Genomic DNA, 23,703 nt, shown 5'->3' on the forward strand with positions numbered 1-23,703 from the left:
TAACAGTAGTCCCTAAGAACCCATTTGTGTCTCTTGGTTTTAGGTTGTATCTGAGAGTTTTGTCTGGGAAATAATGAACACAGGGGTTGCACTGGGATATGGGCTCCAAATCATCATCAGAAATTTCAGATACCAGTCTGCATTTGTGCATACTCTCTGTATGTTTCTAATTCTGGTAATTTTTACTTAAACCTGTTCCTGTGGTTGTGACTGGTTTGATTTTTGCCAGACAAGTTTGTGATATTATCAATTTCAGAGTAAGCAGCAAAAATAAGAAGATCTTTGTTTCCATATTGTCACCCACCTCCTTTGTGGTGAGCTGCACTTGGCACCTTGCCGAGCTGAAATGTGCTAGGCTTGTGTTCTTAGTGCTGTTGTGGTGGGTAAATAAGCAATATCAATACAATTAGATTTTCTGGTTGTAAACTCTCCTCCAAGGCCCATCATGCCAGTGGCCTCAGGTCCTGAGGACTCAGGAGGTACATGTGGCTCTACCAGAGCTCCAGCCCTGCCAGCAGTCACCCTTCACACTCATCCCATGAGCCCAGGGCCAGTGAGGGGACACGGGGGACATAAAACATGGCAGTACTACAGCCAACATGAAAGAAACCAACTTGGGCAAAAAAATAATACTGAATACATGTTTCTGTTTCAACCTCCCTCCCACAGACCACTCTCTGGCCATAAGTTTATGCTCTGAGCAGTGCCCAGAACCCTTTGATTCTCTTGCATGATTGTTTCTGGTTTGGATGGTATCTGCCTTTCTATCTGCCTCTTTCAACCTTGTCTGGCTCCACAGTCAGAAATCTTATCTTGCAGTATCTTGTGCTGCAAAAATACTGCCTGATGGCTTTGAATATTGTGGTTTTGTTGTTGCACAACCTTGATCGACATAGTTGGAGAATTTTGTTCTGCTTTGATTCACTCTGTTGCCATTCTCAGAGCTAAATGAGATTAACTAAGGTTTAAAAATTTTACAGGTCTCTGTGGCATAGCCTTGGCAATAAATGATGGGATGCATATTCAGCAAGGCATTTATGGAAGTGTTTTGTATCACATAAGCCTGAATTCTTCAACTGGATGTAAACAGGTTACCAAAACCATCCGTGGGCAGATGTGTTCAGGCAGAACCCCGAAGTCCATGTTCTCTCTCTGTGTTGTTGCCACTCAAGTAAATTCCATGCTTCCAGTGGGATAAAGTGAGCTCTGTGCAAACATTTTTGTGGCCTAGTCTTAATATCATTGCAGAGTAAATCTGTCACCGTGGATGTCTCAGGGGATGCCAACCTGTCACGTGGAGCAGAGCTGGGTGACTTGCCACCACAAGCTGTGCAGTTGCATAGCAAACCCATGATGGCCAGGGACCTGAGCTTAAAATATAAGCAAATAAATTGCTGGTAGTGGATGACCTATAGGAATTGGAATATTAATAAATTTTAATTTCCTTTGTTTTCTGAAGTACATTTCTTGTGTTCCAAGACCTTGTTTTCTTAAATACATTTTGCATCAGGCTAAAACTGGGATGCTGTTATGTGTTTAACATGTAATTGCTGCTAATAATAAGCATATTTTAAGAAGTTGACTATGTGCACCATAGGTTTAATGTAGAGAATTGCCTCCAGAGTTAGAGGGAAGCTTAGTTTTAAACCCATCTAGTGCTTGAGAAATCATGCCAGGATGGCAATTTTAGAGTAGGCATCAGTTCTCTGAAAACACAATTTCATGCCCCAACTCCACCCCGTTAATATAAATGCCACCAGCAAGTGCTGTTATTAAATCACACATTCAGTAGCTATTACTGTGACCTAAGTTTGAACCAGAAACCCAGAAATGAAACATTCTTGGGTTTCCCTTTGAGTGCTGTTTTTTTTTTATGAATCTCTTTCATTCTTTGTCAGAGTTGGGGTCGAGGAGCTATATAAGACCCATCTGTCAGCAAAAGCAAAATGATACAGTTTTCTTAATACAGGATTTTATGCATCGATGTAAAGTCCCTGACCTGAATGAATGTCAGTATTCTCAATCCACAGTCAGTCAGAAACTTTGAAAGTTAAAAGTCAGCAGAGAAGTTAATGAAAGTATTTGACTTGTCACTGATCAAAGTGCCGAACTGTAAAGGGCATTTATTAGTTGGTGACTGATATGGTGCTTTTCCTTGTTTCTTTCCCTGCTCTCCATTAATATCTTAGATCTTTTCTTCATACCTGTCTTAGCCTAACAAAAGCAGCTGTTATTTTGAATTTCTGGCTATAGAAGCTGATAAGTGAGGTGATTTTCAAACAAATTTTCTGACCTAGCTTCTCGTTAGCAAATGGTTACTCTAAAAAAGTTGTGACAATAGAATGAAGGTTTAATTTTGCTTTCATGTGAGTGTAATTCAAGAAGAGTTCAGCAGAAATCTGATTTTCTGTCTCTGTAAGTAAATAGAAAATCTGATAGTGGTACCAGAATGCTGCCAGATCTCAGAGACACAATATTGGAAAGCAGAAATGAAAATGGCACAATATGGATATACCTTGGTAATATAAAGATTTACTTTTCAGGTAATAGCAAGTTCTCTGTCAGTGTTACTGAAGAAGTTTGTCTAAGCCTACACCAGCAACAGATGGTGTCAACTAAGGAAGAAAATTCTGCTGAAATTCATGATTCCACAAACCTGCTCTCGCCAGTGTGGTGTGTTTTATTTTATCTTGTCTCTGATTGCCGTAACATTTACATAAAACTGAGGAGGAAACACAAGCATGTGCCTGATCATTATGGCTAGTCTGGCAAAACAAAGCTAAGTAAAATAAATCTCCCACTACCACTTGCTCATTTTATGGGATGGCTGGATGCCTGGGAGATGCTCCTCTGTGAAGGTCTGTGTTCTGTTCTGTCCTTGAACCAAATGATAGTCCTGAAAGCTGAACTTACTTTGGATGGAAGGCACTGGCTCCCCTGATTCACTTACATGAGCTCTGAGTTAGCCTGTCCTGCTTTTTTTCTATGACTTTAATAATAGAAGTGAATTTTTTTGCCTCTTTTTTTTTTTTTTTTCTGAGGGGAGAGGCAAGTGGGAAAGACTAATAAATTAAGTACATTACAGATCTCATATTAGTGTCATTTAAGCAGGTCTTCTCATACTTTGGCCTAGTTCTATGCAGCTTTATGTATTTTAAAGACATTTTTTATTTCTGTGGGCTGCCAGATGTACTTCTGATACCTTCTGATCTGAGGTAGTTTGACACTGATTTTCCTAGCACACGCCAGGGTTCAAATCTGGTCTGTAACCCATCCAAATGATCTATTCATAACAAAAAGTGCCTTCTGGCACTTGCACCACAGCTGAATATTGTTAAACTGAATTCATCATTTCATTTGTTTCTGATTGCTCTATAATGTTTACATATCTTACATATTAGTATGATCTTTTATAAAGCACATGCCGAAGTTAAACCCTCCCAGACAGAACTTTATTTCCCTTCTTCTCCCTTTCAGAAGGTGTTCAAGTCTTTTTCCCTTCACATGAGCAGGAATCTTGGAAATGCTTAATGCTCATTTCATCTGAAATGATGGGGCTGAGCAAGTAGGAATGTGCGTGTTGGGGAGACATGGAAAGGTGACATTTTCTTGCACAAAAGGGATTCTTTCCCATCAACAGACAGAGTAACTGTGAGGTGGAATAGCATGGCTGAGTATAATCCTTGGGTAAGTTGGCATCATCACACATAGGGGCAACAATCTCGGTGTGAACATGTTCAACTGAAATATTTATAGATGCAGCTTATGACTCAAAGTGTGAATAAGTTGAGCTTCTCATCTCCAGTCTTCTAATTCCTGCTTCGTTGTTGGGCAGAGATCATTCTCAGGTCTAGCAGAGGAAATCCTCTCTGTGTTCAGTTTCGCTCTATGTAAAAGATAATAAACATTAACATGGCTTGCAATAGGAGTGTGTCACAGAAGGAATTTCAGTTAAATGGAAGGCAGAAAATCTGAGGCTCCTTTTGAATTTGTATGTTAACTTCCATAGAAGGATGACATCTCTTATTTGCTTTCAAAATAAAAATCAATTCCCCATAAATCTAAAACACATGTTGTTTTTCTACTAAAAAGATTAAGGATTTTCTTAAGCTCATTAAAGGGAAAAAAAAATGGCATTGATCCTCCTATATCATCATGAGAATGTCTGAAGGCAATTGAAAGCTATAAAAGAGACATGGTATTAGTGTAACAAAAATAACCCCGAATCTGGCAAATTGTGCTTTTCTTCTGGGTTCTGTGGCAAACTTTGTGCTTTTTCTCCAACCTTACACTTATGTCTAGTCATGTGTTTTGGTGGGATTGGGTGGGATGTATACTCAAACAGAATATGGACCTTTTATTATGAAAATACAAATGCCAGCTGCTGCATGGCTTGAAAGACCATCCAAATATTTCAAGAAAGGGAAATGGAAACCATTTGCTATTTTTTATGCATAGAGCTATGGAAGGATGTTACTTCTCAAAGACTGTGTGTCTGTTTTGGGGAGAATGTTATTCCCAATTTTTGCTTTCCACATGCATCAAAACCCAGAGTCTGAAAAATGTGAATTAAACCCCTTAACTGAGAGGAGGAGATAGGAGATCTGATGGTGCCTATCATCAAATAATGCATGATAGCCAAGGTTCTTTTATTCCAGTTAAAAGTTCCCACAGCAACAAAACTGATAACCAAGTACCCCACTGCCTCTATCCATCAGCGTGGCAATTCCCAGTTCCCTTGTTTGCTCTGTTCATGTGTTGAAAGTTTTCTGGAATGTGAACAGACGGTACTTAGTAGTAAGCTGATAGGAAGGTCTCACTGTAATTTGAGAGGAGCCAGCATGGAAATATCCTGTCCTGGCAAATTCCTGTGGGTGCCCAAAGTACTAGAGCAGAAGTACTGGCTGCAGAGAGAATTTGGTCTTTTAATGAATCTAAACTTTTTGGTGTTATCAGATGTAGAGGACAACTTTGTAAATTGAGGACCGATGATAGAAAAAAGGTGTGGTTTCTGTTTTTATTTTATAAAATATATTGTCCTTCTTGATGTTTAGACTTTCTCCTGACTTCACAAAGCATCTTTATGCTTTCAGTGCCCTTTGTTTTTTCAGGCTACACAGCAGTTGGATTTTAAGCTTGATCCACTTGGTGTAACTAGATTTTTCCTTCAGTGAGCTACAGAACACTGCAAAGTTTGCTGCATCAAAAAATTTCTGAGATAAAACTTCAAAATCCCAGGCCCCTTTTACCCTAAATGTTTCTTGTCACCTGTAGAGACACATGCTGTGTCCACAGCTATAGGATGGGGAGGAGACAGGATGTTTGGGTTCTCCCCACACTTCCATCACCAGTTTGGAGCAGATGCTGACATGGTGTGTTCTCAGTAAGGTCAGTGATGTGGAATAGGTCTAAAAATCAGCTTAGTTTAGGATTTTCTTTTTCTTGCACTTCATTTTCATATTGAAATTGTAAAAGAAGCCTTGTCCCGTTGAGGTGATGAAAACTCAAAGCTGTATTAATTTGTAGTTTTAAGAGAAAAAAAAACAAAACCAAATGTCTCCACAGTGTTTTTGACGTAGCTTCGTCCACTTCGAGTCATAAATGCCTTTGTAAATTCATTGCAGCTATTCTTGCTCTTTAATGGGTTTAGTCAGCCAAAATCTTGCACAGACACACAGACACATGTGTGCACGTACATCTTTAGGGAAAGTAAGTCAGGGCTTTAGAGCTGATAAGGGAGAACTGAGCAAGATTCCTGTATTTGTTAGATGCTTTCCTGAGAGAAATCATGATTTCTCGACATGGTGCTGATTTATTTTGAGAAACAAATTTTTGGGTTTTTTGTTTTCCTACTTAACTTCATGACAAGAATCAGCTGTACTGTGAGTTTATGGCTGGAGCAGACTATTGTTTGTGCAGAAACCTCCCTGCTGCTGTATTTACTAAACATGTGTGATGCACAAATGCCAGTAAGCTGCATCTTGGAGCGTATTCCCTAGTTGCTTGTAAAAACTGTCTTTAAAGTTTGGCCTGTTTAAGTATACGGAGAATGTGCATCATGTTTAACAGGAACAGGCCTCAAAACTGTTTTGACTTGAAGTCCAGGCCTTATTGAATCAATAGCAAACCTTAAGCATCCTTCAATGGGTCTAGAATTTTGCTAATGAAGAACAAGGTCTAAATACAAAAAAACCCCATTGTTCCATTGACTGAGACCACTCTTTTTTTGCTGTCACAGCATTGAAAGCATACAGACTTGTTTTGTTACGGAATTAATTCTCTTGTTTCCTTCTCTGGGAGCAAAGCACCTTCTAGAAAACAACAGTTGCAGATTTAGCCATCCCATTAACATGGAATGATGGGAAGTGCATCATGCGTCATGTGGTGGTGTAGGACTGCACTGCTGTTCTCTTGAGTGTGTAAATGTGGTCCTGGAAGAGAAAACATGAAATCTGCTTCCAAGAGAAGAGGGTAGCCTGGCAGGGGATGGTGACCTGTCTCCTCCAGCCCCTGCTGCAAGAATTCATTGTTCAACCAGTCGGGAATACACAACTAGTCTTTGGAGTAAGTGCTACGACCTCCTTAGGCCTTCTGCTGACCCAGAATGAAAGCCTAGAAAGTCTGTGAGGTCTACTGAAAGTGGAACAGCTTCATAGGAGGAAGGAAAATGCCCTCCACCCTTATAAACTGGTAATTTGCATTTTCTGAAGCAGAGAAAGGAAATGAACCAGTGTCTCCCACATCCTGAGCGGTCTAACCACTAAAATACTGTGTGGGGCAGCTGTCACTGTACACAGAGGGGTGTATTGGTGTGAATAGGGGCCTGTTGTTTCTGTAGGATAGTGCTCAGATAGCTGCCTTGATCTACCTTCACAGGTGTGAAGGAAGGAGTGGTTTGTGTAAAGCTGAGCCTAAGTAAGGGGCAGAGTCTGATGTTTACCCAGGCACATGTTTCCTGTTGGCCATACCAAGCACATCCCCCTTTGCCCAGCCCAGGTCTGCAGCTTCCACACAAGGCACCCAACAATCCTGGCAGCTATGTGGGAACACTGGAGCCTGGGGTTCCTTGCCAGCTTTGGGAGTTGGTGGCAGATCTTGGGGGACATCACTGTCCTCTGTCAGCAGGATTCCCTCCCGATTCCTAACTCTGCAAACACCCATCACCAAGTACATTGGCTGTATTTGCTGAGGACAGTCAACAGAGTGTTGTATCCAACTGTTCATTCTAAATAAGGCATTTTTTTAGAGAAATGAGGCAATTTCCCTCTTCCTGTAAAATACAGCTCCCATTCCTGAAACTTCTTCCTTTCTGCTCAGCCAGGCCCAGCTGTTTAGGGGCACTTGTGTGATAAGTAGCTGCAACTGTGTCATGTGAGCTAAAAATGATGCAATTAGAAGATCTCCACATTATCCTTGGAGTAAATCTATACCTGTGGATCTCCACTCCTGTTGGTAACTCCTGTGGAAGAGCAGGAATTGTTTCAGTCTTGGACTCCAATAACTGCCAAGCATTAGTTGTGAAGTCCCTACTTTGACAGGTTGTTTGATTCACCAGAGCTTTCTTTTGCTTTTACAGGTCAGTGAAAAACCCATTTTTGTTCCTGGTGTTTGGGGACCATATTTCTCTGCAATGGTACCTGGATTGTGGTTGAATGAGGGAGGTCAAAGTGCTACAGGAAAGCTGGTAAGTGTTTGGAGACACAGGCAGACTCCAAGATGGGAGGTCTGGCATAATTGCTGTCATTTGGAATAACTTCACTGTCAGTTCAGGCAGAGCTCTGCCTGAAGCACCTCTGTAAGATCATGGGAGATACAGGCTGCTGAAAGCAATGAACAATTAGTTGATTGTTATGTCTCTTACAAACTGTTCATTTGCATATGGATAAGGGATTATATACAGGGCATGTCTTCCTTTTATGGTGGTGATGATTATTGTTATTATCTTACAGGCAAATAGGCTTCATTCTTTACTTCAGCAGGAGGCTGAGATAAAGAAAATTGCACATATTATGTTACATAGATCAATTGTGCTCATTGATGGGCATAAGTGAAAGATGTATTTTATGGACAGATACTAATATAGTAGCATGTTATCCTGTCACCTCAGTTCTTTGCTCGAATACAAAGAGTCTAACTGTATTAGGTTAATTTAATTTACCAGGCTGGATTACCTAAAAAGTGAATGTTTTTACAGGAAGTCAGAACTAAAACATTGATGTCAAATTTAAAGGCTAGATGTACACAACAGTATTTAGGCTTGAGTCCAAAAGTGCCACCAAGATCTTCGTGATTGCTCAACCATGAAACTTCCAGAGCTCCCTGTGTGTCTCCTTGGCCAGTCTGACTGCTCTTAGGACTGAGCTGCAAAGGCCTTGTGAGAAGCTGCAGGAGGCAGGCGAGGCCTGGGGATGTCCCCTGTAAACCCACCATATGCAGGTGGAGTTTGGTCTGTCACCAGTTGCAGGTGTAGCTGCTCTGACTCAGACCCAGCACCACCCACCTTTTTAAAAGCCTAGAGATGGGAGAACATGTCCAGGAAATAGATTGGGGAATCCCTGCACTTACACATTCCACATGGAACAGTCACTGAATGAGAAGCACAAATCATCCCAGACACACCCCAAGCACTGAGCTGTCAATGGTGTTCCCTCCTGTGCTCTCCCCTTGGCCACGTTCACCTGACATTCCTCTCTGTGTCACGGCTTCAGTGGGAGAGTCACCCCTCTTTCTCTCCTGCAGCCTTGCTTCCCATCCCACCACCAGCCCATCTTTAGCCTTCTGGCTAAAAAATGCTCTTGCAGCACGTGGGATGTGTATTTTAATTCTTTTAATTGTGTACTTTAAATTTTTCAGGTCAAGATTGGGCTAGGACCAAAAAGTGTCCTATTTTATAGGTAACTGCTACAACCAGAAATAAAACTAAATTATATATATATAAAATACATATAATATCTAAAATAATATATGCTCAAAACACCCCCATTTTAAAAGGAAAGTGGCAAATCTTGTGTGTTTCTTTGCAAGAACACGTTTGAGAGGGAAGTCTCTATCTGTTTAATCCAAAGCAGGTAAATACTCTTATCTAAGATCTAGAGAGGATACAACAAGTCAGTGGTTTTTCTCAGCTGGCTCAGGATAGTTCCACACTTTAAATGTACTATGACAGTTAGGGCATTTCAAAAAGATGATTTAAAAAATCCTTTCTGTTCTAGTACCAGATATTCCTGAATCATTAAAGAAATTGCTGGAAAAAGTGGATGGTCTTGTTAGGACCCATAGCAAAAGCCATGGGAGGTAACAGTGCATGTGCTCTGTGTGGAGGGTACAGGGCATTCATTATCTCTGTCATTTTCAAGCTGAAGGTTTTTAAGATCCTGCTTTCTCACACCTTCTGAAAATAAACAAACAAAAAGGGTATGTTTGGGGTTCTTTTCATTGCTTGATCAACACCCCAATGTTAATTACTTTCATAAAATGTGAACAGTCTGTTCAACTTCTTAAAAGTAGAGCTGATACACTTCCCTTTAAAAAGCTCTAATTAATTTTTTTTTATACAACTGCTAAAGAAATCTGCTGGGTTTTGAAAACTGTGGAGTCCAAATGAAGGATTAAGTCCTCTTGTTCTGAAAAAGTTTGATTTTTTTTGTATGTTAGATGGGTTTTCGCACTGGATTTTCAAAATTTATAAGAAGAAAGATATAGCACAACAGAGACAAAGGATGACATGACATAATTAGAAACTGAAATAAAAAATAGCAGAAAACGGTTTCTATGTGTATCCCTCATGTGGTCATGTCTTGAATTAAGGGCATTTAAATATCTAACTTCATAACTCCTGTAACAGTTTTCTATAAAAGTGTTTTCATGTGATGTTTATTCATAAATTTATTTCTGAATTTATGAGCTGGCCCTGTATTCTAAGGGGATTATGCAAGATTGCAGAATTCAGGCCTGAGCTTTGTTTCTAATGCAGACGCACATTTGAGTTCTGTCTGATGCCAATCTCAGGAAGAACAGGCATTATTTTCATTGCTATGTTCAGATGTGTTTGCTTCATTATATGTTTTCCTGCACTCGTTCAGGACTAGACTCATGCTGTTAAAAATTAAATACTGATGTGATTTTCTGCCCATAGGTATTGCCAAAAATACTCAGTGCTCTTGAGTAGCTCTAGTTTTGCCTCCTTAGCTTTTACTGTCACCTCTGATGGGATATTACCAAGAGGCCACAAAACCTGCTGAATTATTGTCTTAAAAGCCCATATTATTCTACCTGATACTTTGTTTTGTGAGTAATGGTAACCACTCTGGACTGAAAGGACAAGTTGATTTATAAATTCAGTATAAGACAGAGCGTATATTGATCTTCCTTTATAGCAGTAATTGCTTCTCAGGGTATACATTTTGTTTCCTGCAATGAATGTATGAAGCATCTATCAGGATGACAACACACCTTGTGTTTTATTTCAACGGAGTGATACAGAAAGATGTAGGGATTTGGGCCAAGGAGATGTTCCTGGTAGAATTCCAATGAGGATAAGCATGCAAGAGAATGGGAGAGACCAGAGGACATGCTCTCAGGTGCTGTTGGAGACAGGAAAAATGTCATCCTGTCACCTTGCTCTCCTGACTGAGGAGCTGCATACTTAGCATTTTGCCAGTTTTTGGTGCAAGGTTGGATGTTTTTCCTTACTGTTCATAAACCAAATCCTGAATGTCAGTGGTAGTTCTGCCATTGGCTTCACTAGGACTTAACACTTCATGAGTAATTTGGAAGCTCTCTTGTCTTTTAAAGTTATAACACTGCCTTACCCTTTTCCAGGACCGAAGTTGTAAGATGTAATCATCCTAAAAATGTTGCTTTTCTCTTTTTCAGATCGATCATGTGGTCCGAGGCCACGTCGCCTTCCCAGAATTACAGTCAAAAGCTGCAGCCAGGTCACTGTCCTTATTCCTTTATCACACACCTGCCTTACAAACTGATGACACAATGTATTCTCAGCAGTGTCCTTACTCTGAAACAGGGCAATTAACAGTCTGATAGAGGGTTGGAAGTATTTACAAAGGCTTGCCAGGTGATTGCTCAAAGATGAAAGCTTTAAACTCCCCTCAGATACCTTTGGCATATCTAAGTGGTGATATTAACTTACTGCTTTTCAGCTTTTCTGTCCAAGGGTATTTCTTGATTCTGTAGCATCATCCCTGTTCAGCAGACCCGCCTCTATGCTTTGGGCTAACAATGTGTCTTCATTTGTAGGTGACACAACTAAGCTCCAAGGATGAGATAGAGCTTAATTAGGATATGTTATTCAGTATTTTTGAAACAATCATCTAAAGGAAGGTATAGCCACCATATGGAAAACCCCTGCATGGCAGCACAAATAGAACAGGGAAACCCTGGATGAATTTTCAGACAAAACTCAAGATGGAGGAGTGACTTGGAGGTAACTCCTGGATTCCTTGAGCAGCAGACTGTGTGCAGTGTGGAATTTTAGTGTGGTCTGCTTTAGAAGTGGATGAAGACGGTCCAGACTGGTCTGGACTTCGTCAAGCGATTTTGGCTTGGATTCCTTTTAAGATGATTCCCATCACTTCCAGAGAGGTCTTAGCTGAACAGTTTGGGCACATTGGATGACAATTTTATTCTCTTTTAATGTCTTTTTCATCCTCAGATTAAAGAAAAAAACCAGCAAAATTGGCATTTTCTCTTCAGTTTGTCCCTCTGGTCTAAAAGACAAGGATCAGTCCTGATACATATATGCACAGTCACATAGTTATTTTCAGTCCTCCTGGGGGGATAAAGCTACCTGGTTTTTCTAGATGACCCTTCCATCCCTTGCAGGGCCCACTGTCTTACTTGTTTTTTAAGAACTTGTCCAGGATTCCCAGAAATGTATTGGACTTCATTCAATATGAAACAGATTCACGCTTCCTAGAATTCTCTTTGTTGTTCTGTGAAAAAGGAAATCAGGAAATAAATGCATCTGTGTATGTTTGGAATAAAGATTGATCTGGGGCTTTTTCAGAATTTTGGCTTCTAGGCCATTTTTCCAGTGCCCCCATATGAAGCTCAAGCATAGGACAAACAGTTTAGTCTGTAATGCCAGGATAAACCAATTTTTGTTTTTGCAAAAATGGCTACAGAGTAGCCTCCTTGTCTCTGCTAGGTCTGATACTGAACTGACTGACCACAATAATGCTATAGTGCAAAAACTTGGAGTGTGGTGTGAGCAAGACACTAAATATGGAATACTGGGAATAGAACTCCATGTTATCCAAGGGTATGATGTCATAACTTTGGATTTGAGTCTCGTGCAATTAGTAAAACTCTGGAGAACAGTATTGATAATAAGAACTGTAATATTTTATTAAAAGAGTAATAATATTTTATTAAGTTAATTTACTCAATGGTATTCTTGTAATGCTTTCCAGATATTACTCTACTAATGAAATGTTTACATAGCTATAAATTTAGTAAACAATTCACTTACTAATTCCCTCATCCGCTTTCTCCCCTCCCTTCTGAAATATCTGTTAAACTTAAAGAAGGAATGCCTTCCATCATCCCAGGTTGCTCCAAGTCCTGTCCAACCTGGCCTTGAACATTTCCAATCACAGCTTCTCTGGGCAACCTGTGCCAGGGCCTCCCCACCCTCACAGGGAAGAATTTCCTCCCGATATCCCATCTAAACCTGCTCTCTGTCAGTGTGAAGCCATTGCCCCTTGCCCTGTCACTCCAGGCCCTTGTGAATAGTCTCTCTCCATCTTTCTGGCAGGCTCCCTTCGAACATAGTGTCTTGTTTTGGAGGATTATTGGTGATGATGATAAATTATCTGCCTGGAAATTTCAGCAGAATTATTATGTTTAGGATGTTCTCTGTGTGGGTGTAGGAATTTGCATCTGTTCAGTCAGTTGCAAACGGCCACAGAAGGAAAACAAAATGAGAATTCCATGTTTGGGTGTGCAATTCCATATTACCTTTACTTGCCATGGTAGATGCAGTGCTGAGAAGAGTTAAGCACATGCATGTCTGGATCATTAAAACAAGAACAACTGAGGTCACAAATCCCTGCCTGTTGCTTTCTGCTGCCTCTCACCTACTCCTGCATCCCTAAACCTGTCCTTCCTTTCTCCTCATGCTGCCTATAAGCAGGTTTGGAATGGCAAGTGCCTGCTGAGCAGCTATCCCAGAGGCTTCTTTGTGCAGACTCCTCCTATTCCTTTGCCCACACCAGAGCAGTTTTCCAGCTGCATTTATCACCAGTTTAGTAATTTTGGTAACTTGTAAGGGCGTGAGAGCTCAGACAACCAGCTCCTGCTGACCACTGCTGCTGAGGACCAGGCTTGTGCAACCCTCCCAGTGCTATTCCTATGTCCTTTATTCCCTTCTTTTACTGGAAGTGGACAGGGTTGAATTACATGAGGATTTTCTGGACAGCTGTAAATTTAGCATTTGGTCAAATGGTTGGCACTCTGCAAACAACAAAACTTGATTTTTTTCCAGGCAATTCTTCGAGTTGCAGAAATTGCTGTGATGCATCACTTTTGCTCTTCAACCTACATATTGTGTAGGTCTGACATTTAACCATCACTGATGTGTTAAATCCTGTACAAGTAGGCTAGAGTGGGAAATCAAAACAAATAATATGATCATTTATGGTCATATATTCTGTTGCCTAGAATGACCATGTCTAATCTTTTGGAGGAGAAAAATACCTGACAGTAAAGTTGATGTGCCCTCTGGCACTTTGTGAAGTGCTGTGTTTTCGGACAGAATTCCCTTTCCTATTCATCTCGATGCCACTTCCCATCTAAAGAGATGTCTCTTCAAAATAAAACTTTGAAGTTACACATACAGGACCCATCAGCAATTCTGGGATCTTTCAAGTAGAACGTAATAACCATATTTGGCAGTTTTCTGTACCTCTATATGGTTTGAGTCCTTTTTTTTTGATTTAGAAATCTGACATTTTAATTTTTTTGTCCCCTGAAAGATACCTGTTGACATCTTCTAGGATTCTTGAACAGATTAAATACCAACCTCTTGATTGATGCTTTCTGAAGTTATGTCCCAAGTATGAACATAAACCTGGGCAAACTTGCATTGATTTCTTATTCTCTACTTTCAGCACAGTTCTTTTTTCATAGCAATAGCTCATGCTCAGCTCTGCAGGTCAGATGCAGCTGCCACTGATACCTTGTCATAGAAATGAATAGAGAAAGCTCTGCGAGTTGATGCTATAATATTATGTATAACCCAAAGGTGGGAGAAACAGGAACTGGCAAGTGTTTGAAGGATTTTGCCAGTCCAAGTGTAGTCCCTTGAACCCTTATCTATATATAGAAAAAAAAAAATTTAAAAAGGTGTGGGGAAGAATGTAATTCCAAGTTTATGTGGGTTTTAAGCATATTTGGCTCAATTTCAGCCTCTTTTTGTTCAGTCCTTGTGTTCTGACAGAGCTGCACAAATGACTAATTCTTGTGAGAGCAGTCAAGCACGATGGAGATGAGATAGAAGCTGGGCTATCTGGTGGGTCTTCTTGAGTGAAGCTTTCCTTTTTTCCCCCCCTTCCCAACAGTCAAGCCCTGATTTAGACTGGAAATAAAATTACTTTATCCTTAGCATGTACTGCTTATAGTGCAGTCTTTAGGGATGAAGAAAACAGGGCCACTTTCACAACAAGGGGAAAAAAATGATTTTGACCTCAAAATTATCATAATTTAGGTCCAGGAAGACACATAAAGTACATTTTAAAGGACGTGAATAATGATGTAAATTAGTTATTTTAATGTCTTCCAAGTGTAGTTCATTTTGAATGATATCCTCTGATAGCATACACATGGTAAGGTATAATTGAAAAAACATGCAGCTGAATGGTTGAATGCAAAGTATAAATATACAGCTGCTAGTGGGTCAGAAGTCAAACTAGTAAAGCATATGCCAAATTCCCTCAGGGATCTCATTAGTGCATGATTGAATATACATGTAGAGGCTAAATGAATATCACTGTTTGGGTCTGCAGTGGATGAGACAATGACTAATCAATTGTAATTAGGGTTAGATGCTGTTATTGACCCACATGTCTAGAATTAAATGCCCCACTTGGAGATTTCTAAGGAGTTGAAAAATATATATGGATTTGTTTGTGATAGGGTGAGTGTTTGAAAAAAATATTCCAAACATAATTGCAACATTTTTTAAACGGAATGTCACCAGAGTCACTGCAAGCCAGGGCACTGAAGAATTCACCATTAGTCCTAGGTCCAGGAAAAAGGCTGTTGGATATTGTGGAGTTGGGTGTAGCATCTGAACTTAGATGCAATCATATTTAGGCCCATGGTGGGCTCCTCCCTAAAGTAGCAGCCACTCACTTTCTCTCCTCCACCCTTAGTGCTGCATTTTAATCATAACACACACTGAAATAATTATGGTTTAAAAAAGGAAAGCTCTACATGCTATTGATTAATCAGAGAAATTTTTAAACATTTGCAAAGGAATTTGATTTTCACTTCTGTCTGGAATCCTCCTCACTCCTCCCTCTCCACTTGCTTTTCTCCAGCTTTCCTTGCACAGTTTCAGCACAGTTCTGTGGGAGACAAGCATCAGCAGCCCCAAATATCAAACAGCTCTGGCTCCTCCAGGGACCTGGAGGAGTCAATGTACAAACTCAAGGTCATATTATCTCCCCTCATCCCATGAAATTAAGGAATTCAGGTGGCCTGTTGAGCACACATGCAGATAGACATCCCCTCAGTGCCATGGGCTTGGCAAGGAGGGGGATTTTGCTGTTCTTTGGTGGGTTTTGTGCATTTGATGGTAGTACAAATGTTTTATGTTTGATGAATAACCTCCCCTCTCTGTTTCCAACTTGTTTTTCTCCTAGTGCTCACAGCATATATACATACTTGAACAGTCACCTGGATCTGATTAAGAAATCTTTGCCTGTGGGTTTCCTCACTGTTGATTTACATGTTTGGCCAGATTTCCATGGTAACAGATCTCCCTTAACAGATCTGACACTAAAGGGCATGGTAAGAAACAGCCTGTCTTTGCAAAAAGGTCAATACAGGGTAAAAAAAAAAAAAAAAGGAGCTTTTCTTCACTTTTGAGTGTACTCCTCCTTAGCTGTTTACACTATCACAGAGGATCTGGGTTTCTTGCTGCATTTCGAAGTGTGCTGATGTTTCAGTAGAAAACCAGAGATCACTGTAGTTGAGATATCACTACAGCCACATTTATTTTCTAAAAATATGAGGAGTGCTGTGTGTGTCTCCCAGGATCTTCCCTAGGAATCACATTTCACAGCACTTGCTGTTGTTAACTCACTTGTCTACCAAATTTTGAATATTTCTTGCAATGAATTTCAACACAGATTTGTGTAAACCTATCTGGAAAAGGCATGAAGTATTCTGATGATAGATTGCTTGATTTTAAACAGCTTTTCAGCCCATCTTTAAGTGTTTTGATGTGTCTTTCTACTGAGCTTATGGTGGTAGATCAGATGGGTCACAAGGCTGTGCAGAACTGTAACAGAAGAATGTCATAAGGGTATAATTTGGTGATGTCAAAATACCTGGTGATTAATGCAAAAACGTCTTTCAAAATGACATATTGTCCTTGAAATGAGCATCTCAAGCTACTCACCAGCACTATAATCTGCAGTATTTGAGGTTGAGGTAGGATAGGGTATAAGCACTACAGCATTTAAATCACAGATGAGGGAAACATTAAAAGAATAAAAAAGGGCTATATATTTTTGGGTCCTAATAATACCTGCTTTATTTTATGAGAGAATTATATGCTGCAGCAGAATCAGAATTTCCTTGGTATGATGCCCCTATGCAAATACTGTTGATAGCAGCCTGGTTTTTTCTGTCATAATTATGGCTGCATTTGGGTCTTGCCTATGCTGATATTAATCCAGAGTAACTACAGTGCAGTATTGATTTATGTCAGAGTAAAGGAGGCTAAGATATAGTATTTAATTATTAACTGTGTTTCACTGTTAGGGTGCTTGGATGGGAGGGGGAGAAATGCTTTTAAAAAGTTATTTTTATGTAATAGCATTTTCATATTATTACATTAAATACATTCACGAGCAATATCTGAATCATAACATAAAACTGTCAGAGTTAATCTATCTCTAATCCCATACAATATGCTGTTTGTTCTTTATTTCTTTGCAAGGGCAAGAATAATTTATGTGGTTCTTCCCCAGATCAGGAATAACATGTTTAACATAGCATTATGTGTACAGCTCACAGAAGTAAGGCTTAGAATTAGTGTTTAAAACTTGTTACAACAAGAAGCCATAGAAAATAATAGAGTTTTATGTTGGCTGGATTTGTACATTTTCTTTTTGATCTTTGCACAGGTTGTTGGACTGACATTGTCCCGGGGTCTGGATGAACTTGCCCTTATCTACCTGGCCACGATCCAAGCCATTGCTGTAAGGCATTTTAAGTGCATAAAAGAAGAAATGAGTTGTCTCATGTGCTGTGAAGAGTGATCATTACCTTCTGCTAACCAGATTTCTAATAATACATGAATTCACTTAATGGACTTCTTAAAGGACCAAGATGATGTTTATCCGTGTTGGTGACTATTCCCAACTGTGGGAGAATAGACAGACAGAAAACGTTCCCCTAAAACATCTTTTCCTTGAGGCAATTCTGTAAATGGAGCTTTTTCCTCTGGTGCAGATGTGAGGAAGTAGCTGATAGTCCATGGAGCAGTGTTACACCATGGGCTGTCTAGAGGGAAGCTGAGAGGGGGGAAAAAAGCTTTGGCAATTGCACAAAGGACCCTGAGCTCCCCTAAAAGCCTTAGCTTCAGATTGTTCCTAAATCCATGGATTTTCCCTGCTTGTCTGGTGGATGGGGCAGAGCTCTGTGCCACAGTGAGCAGGAGGGGCTGAGATTGAGTTCACAGCTCCCAGACCCAACAGAGCAGATCTTCCCCCTCTTGTCCCTGCTCCAAGGAGAGCAGCTGGTTCCCGTGGCACTCCCAGCTGGGTGGATGTATGGAGCAGGCAGGGAGGCTCTGAAATGTCCCTGGTGTTTGCCAACACTCAAATGGGGAATTTTATTGGAATACTTTTCTTTCTGCCCTGATTTTCTATCGAACCCAGGATTTCCAGTTCACAAGAAGTTCTGTTCTGAAGCGAAAACCTGGGTCACAGAAGTTGTTTGGAAAACCTGGCACAGGGTATTTTCCATGGGGCCTTTTGGTGACCAAAATCCACATTCCTTTGACATCCTTTCTGTGATTTTTTTTATTTTTTTAAAGTTTGCTGAACTTGAGGCATTTTTTGCAAAACATTAACAGTTTGATGAATTGGGGAGTTTTCCTGACAAAACTCTATTCGGTTGGAAAACTTCCAAACTCCTCTCCTGGTTAAACAACAACTTTGCTAGGCTGGGTCAGCCATCTGGGATGGAGAGGGTGGGTGGCTGCTGTGAATTTACTGGGAATTGTCCATTTTATGTGTTAACCCTCCCTAGTCAGCAAATAAGGGGAACTTAACTCCAGCCTGGAATTCATTGTTGTGAATTTTGAGCCTTTTTAAGATGAAAGTAGCTTGGTTATACCTGATGCTTCAGCATAATCCCACCATTGAAATAAGAATGCCTAGGAGAGGTTGAACAATGCCAGGGACTGATACTGCCCCTGAAAGGAACTTCCCAGTCTGGAACAGGTGCTCTCTGATTATATGCTGCTAACGAAGTGGAAACCTTCTCTGCTGGAAATCCTGGGAAAGTCACCTATTATCTCATTGTATGATACAGCTCAGATTTTATTGTAAAACACAAATCCTGTGTTGAACACTAAATTCAGCAGCTGCATATCTTTTTGATACCTGATTGGGCTGATATAATGTAAAGAGGCCATCCTGTAGTTTTCTTTTCACTGTAAGTTCAAGGAAATTCATTTTTCCTGAAGCGTTATTGAAACAGTAACTAAAAAGTAGACAGAGAATGTTGGGTTTGACTTGATATATTTACTAATTGCCAATGTGACACCTAGGAAATTTAATTTTCCTCCCATGCTCCTTCACTCCCAATTTTAGCTTCACTTTTATTGAAGGAAACAGTTGTAGTAATCCTGCACCATTAGCTGCCTTCAATGGGTGCAAGATAAACTTTCAACCCAAGTAAAAATCTTGTACAAAGTGTAGGCCTGCCCACAGAATGTTAATCTCTAGTTTTCTTTTCAGCAGGAGAGGCTTTTTTCTTTTTATATAAAATTTGCATTTGAAGCCCCTCAATTTGCATTTTCTCCAATCCAGGATTAAATTAGTTCCCCCCCACCCACGGTGAAATAAGTCTGGCTTTAATTTAAATTGCTGTGTGAATACAATTTTCCAGGCAGGTAAACACAAAATAATTTTCACAGCATGTTCTTTCTCAGGGTCTTTGACGTGTGTATGTTGTGAGAGAAGTTGTTAAAAAATTTGAATTTCAGAAGTAGTGAAATAGAATCTCCTTTTAACCATTCACTGCAAGATGCAATGCAACAGTTGGACGGCTGAGAACACAATCAGGGATGTAATTGTGGCCCGTTCTGAGCAGACAGACTCCTTTTAGAGCAGTTTATTTTTCCATAATTAAAATTGTGGATTTGGAAATTAGCCCTCTGTGTCAGTAGGGAAGCGATGGATTTAGTCAGCTGGGGTTGTGGCTGCTCATGTTCCTCTTAACTGCTTCCCTAAAAATCAAAATATATTTGAAGGCCTGTCCAGAATAGTGCTGGTCATTCATCGTGAATATCTCCATCTCACGGAACTCTGCTTGTTCCATTTTCAGTGGCTTTTATTTGAAGATGAGTTTATTGCAGCTGCAGACATCTTAATGAACTTGCAGCATGACATAAAGAAAACTTAAACATTAGTTTATGAAAACTCTGACCAGGTTGTGTTTTGTGAGGAATCTACCTACACAGAGTCAGCCTGGGCAGCATTTTGCCTTGAATTTGACAAGTCTGAGCTTCAAACTTAACTTCCAAGGTATTATAAAGAGCTGGGAGTTATTTTTGGTCAAATAGTTTGTCAAAGAAATGTGAAATACTCCTGAAAAAGGGAAATAGGGGGAAGGTTGTCTTCAGTGAGGAGCTGGAGGCAAGCAAAGCAAAAAAAAGAGAAAAGCTATATTTTTAAAATGGCAAAGCATTCACTTTGGTTGTTCTAATTTGAGTTTCTCAGAATTGAGACTGTAAATGAAAAGTTTAAAATATGCCTCCATTTGAGATGTTTCAATTAATCCAGGCATGAAACGGAACATTTTATTTTGTGTAGGGCAAAGGCCAAGAGAAATAGTTAAGCCAATACAGAATTCTTCAGGTTTTCTTTTTTGCTGAAATGACAGAAAACATAGGTTTTTTAATTTGCTGTTCTTTTTTTGTTCTGTTTTGCTATTTGGCTTCAGAATTGAAACACTGAGAGGGATTTTCAGATGCCATTACACAAAGTAAATAGAAAGTTTCGGTGGGGATGTCTTTGCACATGAGTATAGTTCTGTTCCTGTGGCTGCTCTCCTGTGCTCATCTGGCTTGTTTTTCTCTCCCTTTCTGAAGTTAGGAACAAGACATATTTTGGAAACGATGCAGGCTGCAGGACATGATATCAACACGCTGTTTCTGTGTGGTGGGTTGAGCAAGAACCCTCTCTTTGTGCAGATGCACGCTGACATTACTGGTAAGTTAGGGGAAGTACAGGGAAAGGAGTGTAAACTGCTTTTATTTTAGGTGCCTAAGTACCTTGTCTTTGGAAAAATAAAGACTTTCTTTATACAGAACTGTATTTTGCTGCTTGGCCAAAAAGCGTGTCATGAAATATTACTTTATGAGCTTCATCCTGTTTGACTTGTGACACTTCCTGTTCTTGCTGGGCATTGTATCCATTATTGCTTCCATGTCTGTATCTCTCATATGGTTTAGGGGACAATGTCTGGACTCTTGCTCCTGCACAGTGTTGTCTTTGGTTTTGTAGAATTCCTGATGGGTAGAAGGAAGCTCCTGGATCTGTGTTTCACTGCAATCTCAGGCCTGTGTGGTATTTTTGGTCCCCCTTCAGCCTGTGTGTGTTGGACATCTTAGCACACCTGCGAGTCAGTTGAATATACTTCAAAAAATGTGGAAAAAATAACAAAATTTAGTGTAAAGGACTTCAGAGAAACATTGAATGATGTGTGTTTTGGGTATATTTCAAATTAAGACCAGTTGAGCTGTCATGAATAAAGTTTAAGGCTCAATTTTGGGGCATTTTGTCTGGAGATCTGTCTTGCCCTGACATCAAATTACACTTCATAACCTTGATGCAGGAAGGAAGATGAAAACATGCTTTACCTGAGAGGAGAACAGAAATGGAGAAGCAAAAAGCATAATGCCTATTGACCTAAAAATTCACTAATTACATTGTAGTCAAAGTGAAAAAATTATATTGTCAAGTCTGTGCCTTACAGAACTCAGATGTTTTAGGTGAATTTCAGCTATGTGTGGAGTTGTGCTGCTGGTCTGTGATGTGTAAAAGAAAAGATCTGTGAAAAGGTATTCTGATTAAAATGTAATCACAAGTTCTTTGACTGTAACTAATGGCCAAGTACAATTCATTACAAAAAGGCCTTTTTGCAGTCTGGAGTTCTCCCCCATTTGTAAAATCAGTGACTGACAAGGGATGTCAGAGTTCATCTCGCTGAAATGCTCTTGGTTATGTTGAACTCATTAGAGCCTATCAGATAAAATAACTAACATTCCAGGATCAATCCCCCATTCTTTCCCGAAAAGAAAAAAATCTGAATATATTATTGTTAGCTGCAAATGCCCATGACTCAGCCATGCAGACATCCAATAGATAATTCCACAGGCCACTTAAAAAGTATCTTGATCTTTTTGTTTGCCCGGTAAGAATTCCTATTCATTCTGATGATGCGGGAAATGGGCAGTAAATTTTCGAGCACGCTGAAAATTGCTCACTGACGCCTGACAAACAGCCCTGGAGCTTTGAGCTTGAGCTTTAGATTTGCTGTTCCAGGTTGACCCAAGTCCTGAGCTGTGATCCAGCTGAACTGGAGGAATGCTCAGGTGACAGGGAAAAGTAACTGGAAATGTAACTGGATGCCTGTTGCAAGGAGAATTTACTTTGTGTCAGTAATTGCTGCTTATATTAATAATTTTATTCCTCACTTTGCAGAACGTGTATTTACCTTTTCCTCTCTAGGAGCTGTTCATGGCTAACTTTAGGTCTTCCTCCAAATTCCAGCTCCTTCTAATCTTCCAGCTGGCTCTCAGGAGCAGCATTTTTTGGGGCGTAATATCATGGAGACTATTCTCAGAAGGAATCCCTCCTTCCACCCCTGTGTTTGCATCGTCATTCACTCAATGACATTATCTCAGTAATGGAAATTTAGCCACATGCCAAATACTGTAGGAATATTAAATTTTTCGGCTTAGTGAGGATAAACATCAGAAGTGCAACTAGAAAAGTATTTAGACTTATGGTCTTAGTTTAGATTTTTCAGGAGAATTAATAAAGCAGGCTGTTTTTTATTTATTAGTATTTTTCTTCCTGTTTTTACATCGGTGAAACATGTCTCAGACACTTTGTGTGAACCAAAGGGAAAGTATGTTCACGATAGTACCCCTGGGTGATGAAACAATATTTTTTAATTCTGCTTCATAATATATATTGTTTGTTTGTTTTTCCAGTGTTTTAATTTTGTTTTTGAGTATCTTGCACAATTTGGAAGGCAAGATTTCCCTTATTATTTCATACATAGCTTGAGAAAGTTTGCTACTCATATTTTCATGTCTTCCAGCAAAACCAGACTGGCTTTGTTGGCTATATATTTAAAACCAAACACAAACAGTCTTTTGTTTGTTTGTTGCAAAAGAAACAAAAAAGACACCGCCCTGTTTTCCCCTCCAGGTTAACTTTTAATGGGCACGTGGGTTTGGAGGGTGTGGGTAACAAGTTTATACCAAGCCCTCTGAGATAAATAGCCAGTGTCAAAGATCTGGGGGGGTTGGTTTTTGTGCCCTTTATGTTCTGCATTAATATTTGCTGAAATCGTTGTATTTAAATCCTGCATTTTTCCTGGAGCCTGGAACCACAGAGCAGAGTGCTTTGCATTAACCTACAGCAGAAGGTAGCTCTGAATGGAGTAATGAATAATGGTTTTCAAGCCCTTTTTGATTTCTTTTTTTGCTTTAATTATTTATGGTGCTGCTGGTGCAGTCCTGCTGTGTTCTCCCTAACAGACCTGACTCTTTCCTGTGCAGGGAAGCCTGTTGTCCTGTCCAAAGAGGTGGAGTCTGTTTTGGTGGGTGCTGCTATTCTTGGAGCTTGTGCTTCTGGGGATTTTGCATCTATACAGGTATGAAATACCTGATTTTACTTTTTTTTTTCTTCAGTTTTAATGTGTTTTACACCTTGACTTTTGGCACTACACACAGACTTCAACCCAAGTGGAAAAGTTTGTACCTTCTACGTGGCTGGACAAGAGCCAGTATCGCCTTCTCTCCATCCCCTGTTTAACTCCACATTTAGGTGTATTGAGTATTCATTTGTCTTTTCACTGTAGAGACATGCATGGAAGCTGCTGTCTATGAAGTTGGGCCATGTAATTTTACAGACAAAACAGGGAATTTAGCAAGGCTCTGATCCTGCAGGAAGGTCATGCTTTCATCTCAGTTATATTCGTCTGACT

At 39.9% G+C, this 23,703-nt stretch overlaps 1 protein-coding gene across 12 annotated transcripts in view; it reads left to right on the forward strand.

Moving 5' to 3' along the window:
* The window catches only part of FGGY (FGGY carbohydrate kinase domain containing), a 149,832-nt gene that overhangs the window by 81,951 nt on the left and 44,178 nt on the right, over nucleotides 1–23,703 (forward strand). For all 12 annotated transcript variants that reach the window (XR_004358612.1, XM_032696825.1, XM_032696827.1 and 9 more), the window contains 6 exons: nucleotides 7,577–7,684; nucleotides 10,876–10,937; nucleotides 15,885–16,032; nucleotides 17,376–17,450; nucleotides 20,573–20,693; nucleotides 23,276–23,370. Coding sequence is in view for 11 of the 12 variants with exons in the window: in XM_032696825.1 (XP_032552716.1) it covers nucleotides 7,577–7,684; nucleotides 10,876–10,937; nucleotides 15,885–16,032; nucleotides 17,376–17,450; nucleotides 20,573–20,693; nucleotides 23,276–23,370 (609 nt within the window). In the remaining variant the exon portion in view is untranslated. The remainder of the gene's footprint in view (nucleotides 1–7,576; nucleotides 7,685–10,875; nucleotides 10,938–15,884; nucleotides 16,033–17,375; nucleotides 17,451–20,572; nucleotides 20,694–23,275; nucleotides 23,371–23,703) is intronic.

Source organism: Chiroxiphia lanceolata, chromosome 9 (genome assembly GCF_009829145.1).
Source record: "Chiroxiphia lanceolata isolate bChiLan1 chromosome 9, bChiLan1.pri, whole genome shotgun sequence".
NCBI lineage: Eukaryota > Metazoa > Chordata > Aves > Passeriformes > Pipridae > Chiroxiphia > Chiroxiphia lanceolata.